The sequence below is a fragment of the Narcine bancroftii genome, chromosome 6 (assembly GCF_036971445.1).
Source record: "Narcine bancroftii isolate sNarBan1 chromosome 6, sNarBan1.hap1, whole genome shotgun sequence".
In the NCBI taxonomy this organism is placed as follows: Eukaryota; Metazoa; Chordata; class Chondrichthyes; order Torpediniformes; family Narcinidae; genus Narcine; species Narcine bancroftii.
In genome coordinates, this window is record NC_091474.1 from 225,315,575 (window position 1) to 225,335,451 (window position 19,877).

General features: G+C 37.5%; 1 protein-coding gene across 3 annotated transcripts in view; it reads right to left on the reverse strand.

Moving 5' to 3' along the window:
• ppil6 (peptidylprolyl isomerase (cyclophilin)-like 6) overlaps positions 1 to 16,572 on the reverse strand; it is a 69,860-nt gene extending 53,288 nt beyond the window's left edge. The window contains exon 1 of one of the 3 annotated variants that reach the window (XM_069887584.1): positions 15,035 to 16,572. In XM_069887584.1, coding sequence (XP_069743685.1) covers positions 15,035 to 15,151 — 117 coding nt within the window. In that variant the 5' untranslated portion in view covers positions 15,152 to 16,572. Of the gene's footprint in view, positions 1 to 772; positions 1,370 to 15,034 lie in introns of those variants that run through there. The other 2 variants (XM_069887582.1, XM_069887583.1) reach the window with 2 other exon arrangements.
• Between the last annotated feature and the right edge of the window lie 3,305 nt (positions 16,573 to 19,877).

Sequence of the window (19,877 nt, forward strand, 5' to 3'; positions counted from 1 at the left end):
AATTGGCCATTGTAAATTACATCTAATATGGTGGTAGAATCTGGGGAGAATAGATTACAGGTAAAATTATTGGAGAAGTGGGATTACTACATGAGCTGCAGAGATTAAATGGGCCAGAAGTCACTTCTGCTTTGTTGTAAGAAAATAGAAAACTTTTTCTGTGGATCATTATGCATTCCCTTCACAATGAGATAATTTCAACATCTACATTTTTTCTCAAATCTTGACATCCACTGATATATATCCTTTTCTCTGCAATACCATCTCAAAATGATAGTAGCCTCCCAATAGGAGTTTGTGGTGGCTCACCACAAGGCAGGCGAACCGGCCCCGCTTGTAAGCCATGCAATGGGCAGCCGGCCAAAATGGCGCCGTCGGGGGGTTCCCTTCCTTCCAGCTTGGGGCTCAGAAACCCGCGCTTGGGGACCACGTGACGCCCGGATGACGTCAGCGCCCTCCAGCATGGTTCTCAGCCAGGTCCAGGTTGGGAATATAAGTGCAGCCCAGCAGCCTGCAATAAACTAGTCTGCTAATGAGCTCAACACGTCTGGTTGAGTGTGTTATTGCAGGAGCAGTGGAGCCGACGGAACAAGTTCAACTTTTAATGGTCAACAGCAGTTCAAATAAATTGTAAATACATCTTTGTGAAACAGATTGCTTTGATTTGTAATACCCACTTCTCCTCATTGCAATTTGGTATTTATGGGTCGTAGCTCAATTTGAATCAAACCAATCAGTTAAAAAGAAAATCACTGAAGCATCTTTAAATCACCTGAGCAGTTACTGTCACAATGTGAAATCTTGGATCTTGTAGAAATCCCACCACCTCTAACTGGAAAGGCGGATGCATTCCAAATTGTTCTTTCAGAACAAATAGGTAAATTCCTGGGATTACCACAGAGAAACATGGGAACTGTTCAAAAACGGAATAATCAGTAGTTCACAGAGACTGACATCTCTTGTAGTGGGAGGATACAACTCACATTTATCATGTCATGTTCAAGAAACATTCACAATTAATCATTTGTGATGTCACAGCAAATTCAATCCCAGCCTCATTATGCTCCCTTGAAGACATTGGATAACTCGGACAGTGACACCAAGTGTTCTTACAATTCTGACAGGATTGCTTTCAAACACATTAAAAACAAAGAAATAGAATACAACAATGTACATTCAAGTTTAACATTTACAATGCCAGGTAGTGTTTAGTGTACTCCCCATTCCCCACTTGACTAACAGCTCTTGCAGCAATTTGCTTTTTTTCTCCAGATTCCAGTATCTGCGGCCTCTCATATCTCCACTGCTTAGATTATTAGTGACCTAGTAATTCTTTTTTAAAAAAAATATTTTAAATTTTATAAAGGAATACTAAAGAAATATAACAAAACATACATGAAAAAGAACCCTTATTCCCCTTACTCCCCACCCTTTCACCCCTACCCCCCCAGCCTCCCTCCCTCCCCCCGGAGCTTAACATACAGAAAGAAGGTTATTACAAAATGTGAGTGTGTCGCATGGGTTGAATTACAATGCAAATAAAAAGAATAATTACTTAACATTTAGCTTCATACATTTCAAATATGAAGTTCATATATTTTCAAAAAAGAATAATTATTCCTCAAATTATATGTAATTTTCACTAATACAAACATGATTGAATTTCATTATGCCACCCCTGTATATTTAGGTCTACATCATTTTTCCAAGTTAATCTCTAACAACCAACTCAAGCTCCGGTAAAGAAAATATATATTTTTAAAAAAACAACCCCTCTCCCCCTTTAAATTCCTCTAAAAAAAAACCCCTTCCCTCTAAGAGAAAAAAAAAAGAAAAGAAAAGAAACCGCCAAAGTGGTATCCCCCCTCTATAAACCGGGTGTGGTAAAAACCACTAGTGGCGGATGACTTCGGAAGTTACAGTGCCATCCACCCCCCCACCCAAGCTGAATTTCATACATCTCAAAATGTCGTTTAAATATCAATCTAATTCAATCCACCATCCCCACAACTCTGCCAACTGCTTCCTGAACATTAACAACAACAGACGGATCATCCTCAATTTTCCAATTCGATTGCTGATTTCGACCATTTTTCTTACTGCTCCCATTCGCAGCACCATTACGCTTCGGAGATCCATTAGGCTTGGATTTCTGTAACTCAGAACTCTGAGATTTATTAGGCAAAGAATTGGCAAACGACAAAGCATCAGTTTCATCATCAAAAAATTCAAATTGTGAATCCCCAGAAAAAAACTTCAACACAGCAGGGTATCTAAAAGCAAACTGATAACCCTTTTTCCACAGTACTGCTTTTGCCGGATTAAATTCTTTCCGACAGCGCATCAGATCTTGACTTAAATCTGGATTTCAAAAAAATCTGTGTCCCTGAACCAACAGAGGACCTTGATTCTGCCGGGCTTTCTAAATTGCCAGTTGCAAAATTAATTCACGGTCTTGATATCTTAAACAATGAACAAGAACCGCCTGTGAAGGTTGATCAGGAAAGGGTTTTCTTCGCAACGCTCCATCCAATTCCAAACCCTCAGGAAAAGCATCCTCTCCCAACATTTCAGGTATCCATTTCCAAAAAAACTTCACCGGATCCGAACCTTCAATATCCTCCAGCAAACCTACTATTTTAACATTATTACGTCTACTTTGATTTTCCAATGAATCAATCTTCTGCATGAACTTGCGCTTCTGCACCTTTCAATCTGTTAAACAATGTTCCAAATAGTCTATCCGCTCCGTATATCAATCAACTGTATCAGTAGTCATGAAACGCTCGTTTGATATCCATAAATTCCCCCTGACCACATCCATTTCTCTTAAACATTTAACCACATCTTGCTTAATTGAAGCCACTTCACCTCTTGATTCTGCAAATTGGAACTTATTTTCTTGAAAACCTTGAGAAACTTGAAGAGCCATATTATTCATTCTTCGCATAAAATCTTCTGAAACAGAAATTGTAGTGTCTTCTTCTACCTGCACTGTTTTAGAAGTCTGTAATGCTGGAGACTTACTTCTAGAGATTTTAGAAAGTTTCTGAAGCATTTGAGGCCTACCTTTAATGAATCTAGCAGCCTTCAGTATTAAATCAAAGTCTTCATCAAGATATTCTTCCTCCTCTTCTTCCATAGTATACATAGACATAATTGCCACTGCTGCTGCCCAGGCCTCCTAACCCCGGATGAGCATGCCTTCCCCCACAGGTCTGACTTGTTCGGGCCGCTTGGGGAGGCCCGACCTTTTTGTCAGGGCCCACTCCACTGTAGCATGCATGTGCGATTCCTCGTGCATGCTCAGTTTGGACTGACCCTCGTGACCAGGGCCTGACAGTCCCTTCGCCGGGCTCGGATGTCGGGCCCCCACACACAAGGGGCTCCTCACTGCCCAGAGTGCGCTCAGTATCGCAAGCGTGCTGTTCATCGGATGAACAGGCAGCGGCAGCGCCATCTTGTGATGAGGGCGCTGGAGTCAGCATTACCTTAGCCTGACTAGTCTTTGAAGTCCTCAGGTGTTCCAAGATCAATCTCTGGGGATCCTTCTGTGAGGTAGGCCTCAATTCTTCTGCACTTCCAACTCTTTTAAAATGTTTTTCTTGATGGTTGAGTTTTGAGGGCTCTCATTATAGTTGTTAAAACAATTCTAAAACTTACAACAAGCAATTTTAATATTTAAACAGTTCTTAAATTTCGGGTTTTAAATATTCAACTGGGGTGAGATGGAACTCCACGTCTGCTCCCTATGCCATCTTGCCACGCCCCCCAGTGATCTAGTAATTCTGTTCATTTTTTAGAATTTTGTTTATTGCACAATACTGTTGGCTGAAGTATTTTTCATCATTAAAAAAATGGTATAATTATCAAGAACAAAATGCTATTAAGCATATATAGGCTGTTCATATTTCTTAATGACCAACGCCATTGATCTTATGATTGGTTCATCTAGCCCACGGGATTGATGGAAACACATTATCTGTTTTCTTTGCACAATTTCACATTTAACTTGGGCCACAGCAGATTGTTAACAGGCTGGAGAGGATGAATGCAAAATTACTAACATTAATAGAATTAATGATTCTGCTCAGAGGATAGTGCTGACCACAAAGCGGATGCCAAGAATAAACTAGAGATGAATCCTTGCTGGAGGCGTCAAAGGAAAGCAAGGAAGCAAAGACAGTTATTCCAAACAAAAATCCGGGAACAGGCTCTATGGGGAGAGGGGCAGGGAGTCAGAGTTGCATTGGGAAGATGAATGAGTGGAATTCAAGCACAAAGGAAACTCATTGTGATAGTTTTTTTAAGAGAGAAAGATATAATGTGAATTGATGGTGACAGAATTAATTGAGACTGTTCCAGAAAAGAGAAGCTAAGTTAGATGTGGGGATGAAGGGAGGCAAATAACCTGACAAATTAAATAAAATTGTACTTGATCAGTTCCACTGCCTCATCACAGCCCACTTGCTGTAAAAACCATCAGCATGCTTTTTATCTGCTCTCCTGACGTTAGATATTCATCTGAGTTAAAACACTACTGCAAGCCTGTCTATATCCTGATAAATAAGACTGCAGATGCTTGAAAATATCCATGCACTCCTCACCCCACCACAAGAACCACATCCCCTTAATCTCTGTTCACTTGGCTACATTGTTTTCCTGACCACAAATTTAAAAAGGATCACTGCAGTCTTCCCCCTCTACCCCCACCCCCCAGCAATCAACAAGATCGTTGTTTGAAGAGGAGGTGCAACTTCCTCACTGCATACAGCATCTTCCAGCTGCTTACATTGGGGAAGAGATACAGGAGTATCAGAGCCCACCCCTCCAAGCTGAGGAATGGCTTCTTCCCACGGGCAGTGAGAGTGCTGATGACCAAAAAACTGCTCACTACCCAAACCATTTGAGACACTCGTATTCACGAACCAATATTTATTTGTGAAGATGAAATAATTGTCCTGCATATGTATTGTTTGTCTGTATGTGAGTGATGTCTGGTTGTGTGCCTGTGTGTTTTGCACCGAGGACCAGAGAACAGTTTCGCCGGGTTGTACTTTGTACAATCAGAGAACAAAAAACTTGACTTGAAAATTCATATAAATATGGTTCAAGTTTTCATGACTTTGTCTTGATTTTCATTTCTTTGAAATCCAGCTCTGACTTCAAGAACTTTTGTTGAGTGTAATCAAGTTAGATGACATGTCCTGACCTCTAATTGTCTCAAATCATTTGTCAGACAAACGACCTTACCTTTAAAGTCCACGTGTGAGCATGTCATGGTCTTTTCTACTGTCACTTCCATTCTCTCATCATCCTGTTGACTTCAACACAACATCTTCTCTGCCCATGTAATGAATTTGGGAACATTTTTGAGTTGCAAAGGTGAGCACAAATTTTTTCTTGTACTTTTAACAGTACATCTCCTTCCACCTATCCAGCTTTATGAGTAGGTATGTATTATGTTTGTACGCCCTAACATCTATCTGTATAATGTGGCATGAAATTTGGTATATTCTTTATACTGCTATAATTTGGGTATTGTTTACCATCAATAAAGGATATTCTGGAATAGTTCATTTTAATTTTTTTTTTCTAAATTTAGACATACAGCAGGCCCTTCCAGCCCATGACAGCCAAGTATCCAATAACCTACATGTTTTAAAGGGTGAGATGAAACTGGAGCACCCAAAGAAAAGCCTACACAGAAAGGGGAGAAAGTACAAACTGAATTCGAACCAGGGTCGCTGGCGCTGTACTAGAGTTGCACTAACCACTACGCTCATCATCCCGGCGTGCAGACTGAAAGATAGAAAATGTGATATAACTATTTATAATTTAGAGGGAGGAAACAACCCATTCGTCTGACCTATGTAATCAGGAAAACACAAAGTACATTGAGAAACTAATATTAAGCAGCATCAACGTGGATTTATGAAAGAAACATTGCTAGGCCCGCCTAATGGAGTCCATGAGGATGTATCCAGTATAGTGGATGAGTGAGAACTAGTACATGTATTTTTGGATTTTCAGAAGGCATTCTATAAGATCCCATACAGATTGATGAACAAGTTTAGAGCACGTGGAATTAAGAGGAATATACAAGCGTGTTGAGACAACAGAGACAAAGGTACAAATAAATGAGTCTTTCTCAGGTTGATGGTCTGTCACTGGTGGGGCACTGCAGGATTTGGAACTCAGGGCTCGGGTTATCAATGATTTGGCTGAGGTGAATCAAATATATTTCCATGCTTACTGATGACATGAACCTGAGCAGAAGTGTGAATAGTGAAGAAGAAATAAAGAATCTACAAAACAATTTTGAGTACAGTGTGTAAAATTGAAGTTATCCATCTATTAGTACTGTATAAACAGAAAAGCTGCTATTTAAATTTTTTAAATATCATTTTAAAAAATTTAATCGTAAAATGCTAATTTTAAATGTATATGAGTTTTATAAAATTCATTGAGAGCCAACATGTAAGTGCAGCTAGCAATTAGGTCCTACCTTCACTCTATTAATCCTCGTGTTCTTCACATATGTATAGAATGCTTTGGGATTTCCCTTAATCCTGCTTGACAAGGCCATCTCGTGTCCCCTTACAGTTCTCCTAAGCCCCTTCCTGGCTATCCTATAATTCTCAAGCACCCTGCCTGCTATTTGCTTCCCAAACCTGGGTATGCTTCCTGACTAACTGCTCTCCTCTTTTTCCCCCTATTATTTTCCTGTTTTAGTGGGACAAACCTATCCAGAACCCATGCATGTGATCCTGTAACACCTTCTACTTTTTTGCTGTGCATTTCTCGATGTACATCCAGGATGTTCCTAATTTACACCCCCAAGTTCCTGTCTCATAGTCATAATTATAATTGTCCATGGCTATGCTAAAATTCAGGTAGTTGTGTCATTATTTCAGAAACGATCACCAACTCTAGAGTCCTGTCACCTGACTAGGTTCATTTCCCAGAACTAAATCCAGCATGACCTTTCCTCTAGTTGGATGGCCCACATACTGTGTCGGGAGTACTTTTTGGACACACCTGACAAATTCATGCTTTTTGCATGAAGGAAATGCCAGTCAATATTAGGGAACCCTGTTAATTTTTCACCTTTCCAAATCTGCTCCTCAGTGGTCCATATTTGGGGGGGGGGGGGGGTGCGCATAATACTCCCAATGCTCTTTTCTTTTGATGAACTTACATTTCACAAAATATAGTGAAATTTCCTGTGGTCTCATGACCTTATAGTTAGAGGACATGAATGTCAGGGAAGAAATTTCTCGGCATAATTGTACTTAAGTCAATTATCAACTTTCTCATAATAAAGATGACATTTCTAAGTTTCCTGAATAACCTGTTAAGAACTGTTAAACAGCATCTACAATCTAACAATACTCTGCTGGCATCCACCAGTTTTTGATTGGCAATTATTTTACAAACCATAGCCAGATACCTGAATTTGGATGGCAAGCAAATTCTAGAGCAGGGTTTCCCAACCAGGGGAGCGAGATAGCATTCCAGGGGGTGCGAGATAACATTTCAGTTTTTAAAATAAATCCATATTACTTCAATTTGGATAACATGTCGGATGATGAAGAGCTGTAGGAAGATCTTATTGAACTGTGCACAAATCGTGTTCTTGAAATGCAGTTTGAAGGCAAAACTTTGGAACAATATTGGTGTTCGGCAATGGACATGTTTCCAAGACTTTGTGAAAAAGCACTAACTGCTCATCCCATTCGCGACGACATACTTATGCGAGTCTCGATTTAGGGGCCTTTTGTCAATCAAGACAAAGTCTAGAAATAGCTTAGGTCCACAGGCAGACCCGCGGATTGGATTCAGCAACAAAGTGCCACGTTTTGAAAAATTCAAGCAATAAACAGGAACAAAAGAGTCATTAAATTTAAATAGGCTTTTGAACATTTGTTCTTTAATTTTTTTAAAGAAATGTCATGCATGGATGAAAATTTAATTTTTTGTAGGGTTTATGCAACTTTTAATTTGTTGTAATATTTTTTCTTTTCCATATGTTTCATTTTTGTTTATATTATTAAAAATTGATTATACAAATTTGTTTTGGTCACCTTCATCTTTATTCTTAAATAAATTATTACTTTAAGGGGTGTGAGAATATATTAAAATTTTTTAGGGGTGTGGGGCATAAAAAAGATTGGGAACCACTGCTCTAGAGAGAGAGAGGAGAGAGACCGAGTGAGAGAGGAGAGAGTAAAAGAGTGTGTGTGTGTGTGAGAGGTTTAATCCACACCATGCAAACATTCTGCTTATGTAATAAGTGCCAGGGGCGCAATAGTAATTGTGCAACTGGATTGTTGTAAAAATCCAGCAAGTTCACTATTCTTTCAGAGAAGAAAATTTGGTGCCCTTCTGTAAGATGCAAATCCTTCAGCGTTTGACTCTTACCTACCTTCGTATATCAGTCAACTGGGAATTGATAAATATTTTGGAGTACAAGTTGAATCTCGAAACCTTCAAAAGTATCTAAAAAAAGGGGGACAGTTTATATGCTAGATATACTTTTGAGACCTTAAATTCAGTTAAAAAACCATTGGATGCCAATTCGGTGTATAGGTCAACCCTTGAAAATCCAGAAAGAGACCCGACAACAACAAATTTTAATTGAACAAAAACACATATAGAACCCTTCAAAATTATTATCATTGTCTGAGACAAAAAAGAGGTAAGTACATCCATAGTCTCACTGTTTAAACAACCATCATACAGGACCCAGTCAGTTTCTGACGAGGCAGCTTCAGTTTCATTGTCAGTGTCCCACAATAAATCATCTCCCATGCCATCAATTGCAAAGGAGATACCACACTTTTTAAATGATTTTATTAGTTTCTACTTCCACTTTGTCCCATGCTTTGAGCACAAAGTCATGCAGCACACATTTTTTTGGGAATAAAAAGAAAAAAATGACTAATAGAGCACATTGGCCGCACCACGTCACATATCATTGATCCCAATCATTTCTCTGTTGGGAAGGATTGTTTCATTACCCTTATTCCAAAGGGGGATAATCATATCTGCAAACCCATATATTGCAGACAAGGTTGCCACTCTCTAACAAATGTGTCATATTTCCTCCTTAAATTATACATTTTCTCCAGTGGAATACAACTGTGCCATTTCCATACTCCATCATGTAATATTTAGTTGGGAGTTGGACTTCCACGTCACCGCTATACACTTCCTGCCTACTACCAAGACGACCTTCACAAACTGCATTTGGTATTTGGACAGTCTAAAATACACATTCATAATGTTACCCAGAAGGTACAATTCAGACCTTATGGAAAATCCACCTTTGTAATTTTTTTCAGAACGTCCCCCAGGTCCTCCCAGAAGGATCTCACCTTTGTGCTCAATCAGGTTGAATGGATAAAGGTTCCAATCTCCACACCACACCGAAAACACATTTCTGAGATTTCTGCTTTAGATTGATGTAGTTTTTGAGGTGTGAGGTACAGTTGATACAGGAAATTGCATTGCACCAACCTGTACCTGGCATTAATAACAGCTGTCATGCTGTCCAGACACAGATCTGACCAGCACTGCTCAAGTCCGTCTTGTACCTTTCCCTCGACTTGTGTAAGCCTGGCTTTGGGCTCTCACTTTGGAATATAAAATACATCACAGTAATAAACTTACGCACATTCCCCCTTTGAATTAGAATTTCCATGTCACTGCACACGGTCCAAATTTGTCCCTCAAAAAAATCTTAGTTGCCGATAGCAGAAGAATGTTCTATTAGACAAATCATATTTATTCCTCACTTGGTCAAATGACATGAGCTGCCCTCACTTGTAACAATCCTTGATACACCTGATCCCTATCTGGCACCAGGTGTCCAGGATCTTATTGTCTAGAGTCATGGGCATTAAGTTGTTCTGGGTCAAGAGCATTTTTGAAGATATCCCCATCTTCAATCCAATACACTGATTTATTCTTTGCCATGTCAGAAGTACCTGCTTTAGTGTGGGGTTATCCTTTTTCTTTGAAATTAATTGTGACCCATTTATACATAAACTTTGCTGCTATCTTTTCACTGACTGCATGTAATCCAATTTGTGCCAAGGGGGAACTTTTCTATATCTTCATCCACTTATTCCATTCCTCACTCACATGGTCTTTAAATGGCTTGTTCAAGCAGATAATGAGAGTTGCAATAGAGACGTCAAATCACCTGTTTTGTGATAATCTACTTTTAGTGTTCTCAGTTAAATGGCTATGAAATATATCCAAGACCAGCAAACTCCGTTTCTTGCATAAACTGCTTGGCCGCCTGTTCCACAGATTGTCTATCCATAGTTTTACATCATTTTCATCCATCCATCCCTTTTCATGAAAATGTTCAAAAATACCTGCTGGGAATTTTAGGTTTAATTTTGCATTTGAAGATTACCATGGGTCTTAATTTAATCCCGTCGGTCATGCACGTTAACACCATGGTAAACCTGGTACTTTCATGGCCTGTACTTCTGGTTTGCTCAGTTCTAACATCTTTCCATTCCACTGCTCTATTGCCTATCATATCAAAATTCATGGGGGTTTCGTCCATGTTTCCAATATTTGCTAATGCAAACTGGTGTTTCTGACAGTTCCGTATAATAAACTGGTGAAAACTTACAACTTTATGATCAAGATCTTTTGGTATTTTCTGTGCAATTTTTGATTTTTTGTCGTAGTACCAGATTTTTCCTGTTCATGAAAAGGTTACACCAGTCTAATTTAACTTCAAAATCTTTACTGAGGTCGGGGTGTGACTTTGCCCACAATACTGGAGAAACTCAAGTCAAACAGTGCACTTTATATAGTGAAGATAAAATGTTCTCATTTTATTTCGAATGACTATATCATAATCTTGCCTCAATGAACATTGCCTTTTTGGTATTTTTCGTAAAGTCTCTTCTTTCTTCCTCCAATCTCTTACCAACTTCTCATAAATATCAAATTTTCTTGTAGTGGCAGTTATTGACTTTCTTGGCCATTTCTACATGTTTACTTCAAAATTCATCGTTTTGATGGAGCCTCCAATGGTAACAATCACCTCTAACCAACGGCCAGCAGATCAATCATCATGGTTTTTGGGGGTCGACTTATGTGCCAACAAACTCCCAACATCTCAGGTATTGCGACTTTTTGGGGTAGACATCGCCCGATAAATGATAAAACCCTCAAAATGAGGCTGAAAAAAAGGTGGGGTGGCGGGTCGACTTAACTGCCGGTCAACCTATATGCCAAAATATATGGTAATGCTGACATTGGAATAAATGCATGAAATAAAAATTCAATTATTCCAGCAAACTTGTTTATGGCATAGATCGTTTCTCAAACAGATACTCTGTTTGCCTTATATTAATCTTTATTCCATAAGGAAATCAAGAGTTTGTGTTTGTAAGAAAGTCTAAATATTATAAAACGCATTTATTCTTATAATATTTTTCATTGAAATAGTTTCCTTCATCCGTAATTTACTACACCAAAAAAATACATTTTACATTGTATAAGATAGTGGCCTAGTAATACATTAAGTGCAAGATAAAAGTTCATGGTCTTTTCTGAACAGGATATATTTGGACAGTGAATTCATTTGAAACTCACTGCCAGCTATTAACAATGTATTTCAATTCATTTATTTATTTTAAATCCTATTCATTGGAGTGGAGGAAGTGAAGATTACAAAGATACCTTTAAAAGGGAGAAAAGAGGAATGTGGATGAGGAATTGTAAATTGGGTAATATTCAATGAACCATGACAATTGTTTTTAATGGTGATTTGACTGTAAACAGTTCAGTGTAAAACATAAATAACATTTAAAACATATTGATGTTCTCTCTGCATATGTACTGTATATTACTGGTTCTGTGCATCATGCCTATTTTTCGGATTCGATGTTGTACCACTTGCTTTGTAATACCTTTTGTTATAAACTACCCATTCACACAGCACATTTGCTCATAACATTTGGGAGGTTATTACATGAACATAGTCAAAACATTGATGTGATCAATATAACCAAGAGATTAAAAGATTGAAACTTAAATGACTCAAACTGTCATAACATGAAACCTTCAGATAATTATGTCAGTAATTTCTGTTGCCAAATCTCTCTTGTATTAAAGTAGGCTGCAGCTTCAGATGAAGAGACAACCACATACTATGAATCAGCGAACAAATTAGTGGTAAAGGGAGAGGAAAGAGGGAAGAAACAATTTTCATACTAAAGTGAAACATTTTCCACAGATTGAGCTTGTGTCCACCTCTCTCTCTCATATTTACAAATTTCCAGCCTCTACCATAGTTTTAATTATGCATTTCCTAATGTTCAATTAAAAAAGCAGAGGCAATACAAATACAAAATTGGAAAAAAATAAATTGTTATTTATCTGACTGAAAGCTTTTGAGTCTGAAGTAAAACACGAAAGTCTGCAGACACCATGGTTAAAGTAAAGCCACAATGCTGGAGAAACTCAAGTCAAACAGTGCACTTTATATAATGAAGATAAAGATACATAACCAATGTTTCAGGCTTAAGCATCTTATGTATCTTTATCTTTGCTATATAGACTGTTTGATCAGCTGAGTTTCTCAAGCACTTTGGTTTTAGCTGTGTCTGAATATAGATCACTGTATATTTTGTTGTGTAATGATAATCTGGACTGGCAGAGATCACAATTCAATACTTGAAAAAAAAAACTGCATGTAAAAATGTTCCAGTACGTAGTCCACATCTAAAACATAAATCCGAATGACTAAATCCCTATTTTTTCAGATTCTCAGGGGTCAAATACAACTGATGTAAAAAATTATAATGAGCCTAACTATATCTTACATTAAGTAATTTAGTCACCCCATCCTGGCACATAACTTCCCAATCATTTTTACATGCAGTTTGGCTTTGTGATAAAGTCCCACCATTTTGGGAAAAAATTAGAATATTTTTTGAAAAATTATTTAAGATTAAATGGGCATTAGATCCAGAAATTTTTTTGCTGGGTTATATTGTTTCGCTTACTGGTTTGGGGTTGGACAAGTTTCAGATAGCTTTTGTTCGTCTAGCAATAGCAGTAGCACGGAAGTTTATTGCGATTACCTGGAAAGATGATGTAGAAGTAAATTGGCACAATGAATTGAGATCTTGTATTTATATGGAAAAAAATAACAATTTGCATGAAAATTATTCTTTTTTTTGTTCAAATGTGGTCACCTTATTTGGAATGTATGGGCTTAGAAATATCTTAAGATATTATATAGTTTATGTTTGTATCTGGGTGATATATGTTTTTTTTCTCCCCTTGCAGGATGTGCTGAGGGTGGGAGGGAGGGTGGGGTGGGTTTATATTGTTTTAGTTTAGTTTATTTTGTTATTTTTTTATGTATTGTTTTTTATGTAATTTGAAAATCTTAAATAAAGTTTAAAAATAAAACTGCAGATACTGGAAGCCTAAAATTAAAAAAAAATATAGAAAAGGCAGGTCAGGCAGCATCTAAGGGGAGAGAAACAAACAGAGCTAACTTTTCAGGTAGAAAACACTGTGACAGAACTGGGTAGAAGACAAAGGAAGCTTATTAAGCTGGGAGGGTCAATGAGTGAATGAAGAGTTAGAGTTTAGTCCATGTTCGCCTGACTCTGATAAACAAGATTATTTGGTCAACAAGTAAATGGAGAGTGAGAAAATTTAGTCTGTATTGACATTGCCAGGGTAAGTGGGTAACTCAGTTAAAGATATAGAATCCTTGGCTTTCTAAGTAAAAGCACAGAGAGATAAAGCAAGAAAGAAATAGCAACCTTTTTTTTTTAATATAATGATTGGTTAAATTTGAGCTGCAGGATTGTGCACTTCCAGACATTACACCTGGAGTGATGTTAAGGCCCTGGAGAGGAAACAGAAGAGATTTACCAGACTGGTGCAAATGATGTACAGTTAAGTGGAGGAATTAGAGAAGCTGAAAATGTTACTTTAGTTCTGCATTAAAATGGTATTTTTAAGTTGACAAGAGTTTTATTGTTATAATGCTTTCCTAAATAAGGTTTTACAATTATGGAGGGTTTGAGTTAATTTGGACGAAGAAATCTTTTCCACTGAATCAAATGGAATTAGAGGATAGAAATGTTAGGTAATTGACAGAGAAAACATCCAGGATGGAATTCTTTCATTCCTGTAGAAATTAGATCTGGAATACAATATTTAAAAAGATGGTGGAAACAGAATGAGTTCATACTTGACAAGGAGAAAATTACAACTTTACAGAAAAAGAGGAAGTATACAGATTTTTATTAGAGTTTCCAAAGACACTTTTAATTTTCTTAAGAGGATGTGATCAGAATAAAGAATCAACTTCCCTGATCTTCAAACTGTTCCATGGAATTACTTCACAGCTACATAAATAAGCCAAAAAGTGCAGGTCGATGTTTGGGGCAAGATCCTGCACCAGGTTTCAATCTCTAAGGTGCTACTTAACCCACTAAATCCTTCCAGTTTTTTTGTTAAAGAGGGCGGTAGTGAGTAATCTCCTTGAAGCACTGGTGACTCAGTAGGTTGAATGTTCATTTCAGAAGCTCACCAGGAACCAACCACACTGAATTGTGCCTGAGGCCATACAAGGACAGACCTGATATCAAGGCATTTTTGCTCTCTCAGTGAACCTAATGGATTTTTACTGCAACCTATGAATTTCATGGTCATCATTATAAAATCAGCTACATGCTCCAAATTATTTTTTTTAACTGCCACATTAATCCAAGCCTCTGAATTAATAATACAGTATCATAAACACTGCATGTAGATGTAACATTACACAGCATAGTACAGGCCCTTTGGCTCACGATGTTCTGCCGACCTATGTAAGCTTACTCCGCAGCAATTTAATTTTTACTTTCCTCTTACCCATAACCCTCCATTATTCTTAGATGCAGATGTATTCTGCTACCAAGATCTTAGTAATCATAATTTATATAGTCTTTAAAACAAAATTTATATAAGGAAGCAAAGACATTTTAATCACCTCTGCTGTCCACTTTGCCCAGCAAAAAGCTGGATCTGGAATGCAGCCGATTACTTCAAGCTGGAAACATGGAGCCATGCTGAAAAGTGAAATTGTAAACAGACATGGTGTTTCCATGGAGAAGGTCAAGGTTCTGGAGAAACCTCCCAGCCACCGAAAGAAGGCAAGGAAAGTTCAAACAATCTACAAGAGAGCTGATGTTTCAGGAAAATAAGTCACATATTGCAAAGTGAAATTCAAAATACTGCCCAGATTCAGTAATTTAGAATCAGATTATAGATCGCTGTAAATAAACAACTCAAAACAAAGCAGTGCTTTCATGATCCTTATCTCATTTCGGATCTTGTTCTTGATATGATCTACTTTGCTACATAAAGATCTTAGAATTTGGCAACTCAATAAATATACATGCTGAAGGAAACTATGAAAGGTGCCCTTCTTGGAAGAAGGCATGAAATAAAAACAAAATGTATGGTCAGGCAGCATCAATGAAAAGAGAAACAGAATTAACATTTAAATTCAAAGACAGTCAAGCCCCATCGGTGGGAAGAGAACAGTTAACATTTCAGGTCCAAGACCTTTTTGTCAGAACCGGGAAGAAAACAAAATCAGTTTGTTGAGCAGCAGGGAGGGTGGGGGAGTATACACAAACATTCCCAGCTGGCGAGAGTATTCACAGGTAAAACCTTCCCTGCCTCAGGTGGAAGTACCCACCTACTTTTAAAAATCTGTTATCATCTGGGTGCCAAAGAAAAACATAATTTTGGTCTTAAATGACTACCCACTAGTGCAGGGATGGCTAAACTATGCCCCGGGCCAACTGTGGCCCAATGCCCATTTTAAATGGCCCAGGGTGAATTTTAAAAATAAAATGGAATATAGTCCGTTAGAACATAGACTCTAACAATAAATTGCCTTGAATGTACATGGGACTTCTTCGTTTCAACACTAGATCTCACTGCTATTTTGAATAAATACTAGACTGACCATTGATATCTAACTCATCAATGAAAGCATTTACCTTCATTAAAAAAATGTTTACCTCAATTGATTAAACATCATGGAACCAAAAAGTTGAAAAATAGCAAGGGAATGGTGAAAATTTGAGACATACTGAGAAAGTGAATACTTTTTCCACAAAAGTCGGGGAAGTGTGTTTGATTTGCAAGGAATCTGTTAACTTTAATAGCCTAGCTACTGATTTATACATTGCATCATGATCATAAAGATGGATACTCGGGCCAGGAACTGCATTCACTGAGAGTTGTGGAGCAATATTGGAGACTGCTTTGTCCCTTTCTTGATCTTTTCTCCTGTCCTTATTTTACACCCAGCTTTTTGAGAGTTTTATTCCCTTCATTTATATATAAGAGCAGCATATACAGAAATGCCTACTGCAATACGTGATCAACCTGGAGGTCCTGGATCATATGAAGTCCACCAAAATTGAGTACCTGATCATCAGAACTCAGATGCAGTGGGTGGGATGACCACTATATGCTTTATCAGCTGCTCTACAGTGAACTGAAGACAGGAAGGAGACTTTGAGGTTGTCCACACAAGTGCTATAAAGATGCTGTGAAGGAAACCCTACGCTACTGTGACATCCAGTCAAGAGAACGAGAAGTTGCAGCTGCTGACAGATCCCGTTGGCGAGCCCTGAGCTAAGCCTACACCAGTTTTGAAGTCAGGAGCTGCCAAAAACTGATGGAAAACCATGAACGGCAACACAACGCAGCAGCCAAATTATTAAAAACTGACTTCTAGTGCCCTCATTGTGCTAGTGGTTCTCAATCATTTTCTTTCCACCCACATACCACCTTAAGCAATCCCTTACTAATCACAGACCGCCTATGGCATAGGGAATACTTAAAAGTGGTATGCAAGTGGAAAGAAAAAGGTTGAGAACCACTGTGTTAGACTCTGCGTTTCCAGATTGGGAATGCAAAGTCACCTTCATGTCCACAGATGAACTGCACAACAAAGTGCCTTCTTCGAACCGAAGGACTACCAATACTGTAATATGTGATCACATCAATAAATTACTTTAATGTCAACAGTTAAACTGTTCAGTAGTGCCATATAGTTATTTTGATAGAAAATTAATTTTCAACGGCACATGGGTTTTCAGGTCATGTTTAAAGATAATTAGAAGTAACTATTGTTTAAGTAAACATTTATCTTGGTGAATTTCTATTGCTGCTGGGTTTTGAGGTCCTCTGGGCCCATTAACAGTATATTAACTCTGTATTTCAATAATCAAGGTACTGGGATCTCTCAATACACTGATATTTAGTTGTTTAACACCATTTTAAAAAAAATTGCTTTTCTATTCTTTCTTCCAATGTCATCAGACTACTATTTTCTTGCATCACGGTCCATCTCCCTCTACTGGCCCAATTAATATATTTTTGTTCTCTTTTTGAAAATTGATCTTTCTTTACCATCTGGATTTATTGGCCATAGAAGGTAGATGGAAGAGATTCCCTATCCAATTAACCCTTTTATTTTTTGAGTAAGTGTGTGGGAGTCAATAACAGAATGGACGTGATGGTTCAAGATTACCATCTTAACACAAAGGTTGGATCATAGCTATCATGTGTCTTATTAAAAGATTTTTAAAAAAACGTAACTATTTGCATAAAATTGTGATTCTTAGATTATTTCACCATCAAAAAAGACTTCACAAACTCAAAAGATAAAACTTGGATGTGATTTAAAATTGTCCTTCCCTCTTTACCATTGCTGAATAATTTATGTAAAGTGGCGAAACCCTGATCAGTAACTAGTAAACAATATGATACATCTGAGGCCTACAACTGTCAAAACAACAATGAAGTAAACGTAAAATAATCTGCAAACTTCATTAATATCAAATATACATTTTAGTCTATTATGTGCCATTCAGAACCATTAGCTGCATTCGTTTGAATTAACACATTTCTACTGTTATATTCAATTAAAAAGCAAGATATGTATTAATTTGTAATATCTGATCTTTTTTTAAAAATACTATAACTTTGAACACCTAAACTATTATCTTAGAAAACCTAAACAAAAAGAAAGGAGCAAGGAATTAAACTAAGTAAATGTTCTTCCTAATCTTGAATTGTTTTTAAATCTTTAGCTTTTAAAACCGAAGTTCAGCTCATAATTTGAATTTAAGTTGTTAAGAACATTTAATGTGTGAATAGTTTGTATTGAATAACCAAATGCACAAATTAGAATTCTAATATAAAAACATTTAATATTTTAATTCAAATTCTTCAAAGGAAAGCAGCAATAAGGATAATGTTAGCAAAGATTTTGTTGGAAAGGTTTCAAGGACGCTGGTTGATTAAAAAAAATGCTCAATGCAGAAAAACAAAAAAAAACTCAGAACCATTTACCCTAAAGCTCTTCAATTGCTGTTTAAGCATACAGTGCCTGCCATAATGTTTGGGACAAAGATACCTTTTCCTTTATTTGCCCCTGTGCTCCACAGTTTTAAATTTGTAATCAAGTAATTCATATGCGATTAAAGTGCACATTCCAGATTTTATTCAAAGTCATTTGTATACATTTTGGTTTAATCATGTAGAAATGACAGCGCTATTTATACATTACAGCATGCCATAATAATTGGGTCTTTTGACTTCACAGGTGTTCGTGAGTACTTAGGTATGTTTAATTGCTTCATTGGTGCAGGTATAAGAGAACTAGGCCTGCTTTTAAGCTTTTGATCACCTTTTGGAGTCTGTCCTTGCTATTTTTCAACACGATGACCAGAGTTGTGCCAATGAAAGTCAAAGAAGCCGTTAGGAGGCTAAATAACAAGAATAAAACTATAAAAGACATCGCCCAAAACTTAGGTTTACCAAAATTAACTGTTTGGAAAATCATTAAGAAGAAAGAGTGTACTTGTGAGCTCATTAATCACAAAGGAACTGGTATGTCAAGGAAGACTTCTGTGACAGAAGAATTCTCATCATAATGAAGAAAAATTCATTTGTTTTTCTGCAACAGATCAGGAACACTCTTCAGGAGGCAGGTGTGGATGTGTCAATGAATATTATCTACAGAAGGTAAGATGCAAACCACTAATCAGCTACAGAATCAGGATGGCCAGGTTACAGTTTGCTAAGAGGTATTTAAAAGAGCCTGCAAAATTTTAACGTCTTCTGGGCAGAAGAAATGGCAAGAGCAAAGTGTGGAGGGGTAAAGAAATTGCCCAAGACCAAAACATATCACCTCATCGATGAAGCATGTTGTTGGGGGTATATATGCCTGCCACAAGTACCGGTGCACTTATCCTCATTGATAATGGAACTGTTGATGGCATTAGCAAAATGAATTCTGAGATGTACAGAAATGAATTCTGAGGTGTATTATCTTGGGCAGATAAGGTACAGAAACCCCTTATCTGCCCAAATTTGAGGAAATGCCTCAAAACTCATTGGAGGTGCTTCATCCTACAGCAAGACAATGATCCCAAATTCAAGCAACAAATACTTTTTCAAAGCTAAAAACTTGAACATTCTTCAATGGCCAAGTCAGTCACCAGAACTGAATCCAATTGAGCATGCCTTCCGTATGCTGAAGAGAAAACTTAAAGGGACAAGCCCCTGAAATAAGCAGGAGCTGAAGATGGCTGCAGTAGTGACTGGCAGAGCATCAACAGAGAAGATACTCAGCACCTAGTAATGCCTAATAATCACAGACTTCAAGCAGTCATTGCATGCAAGGAATATACAACAAAGTACTAAACATGACGATTTTAATATACATACCTTTGTTATGTCCAAAATACCATGGTGCTCTTAAATGAGGGATGATGTATAAAAAGTGCTGCAATTTCTGCATG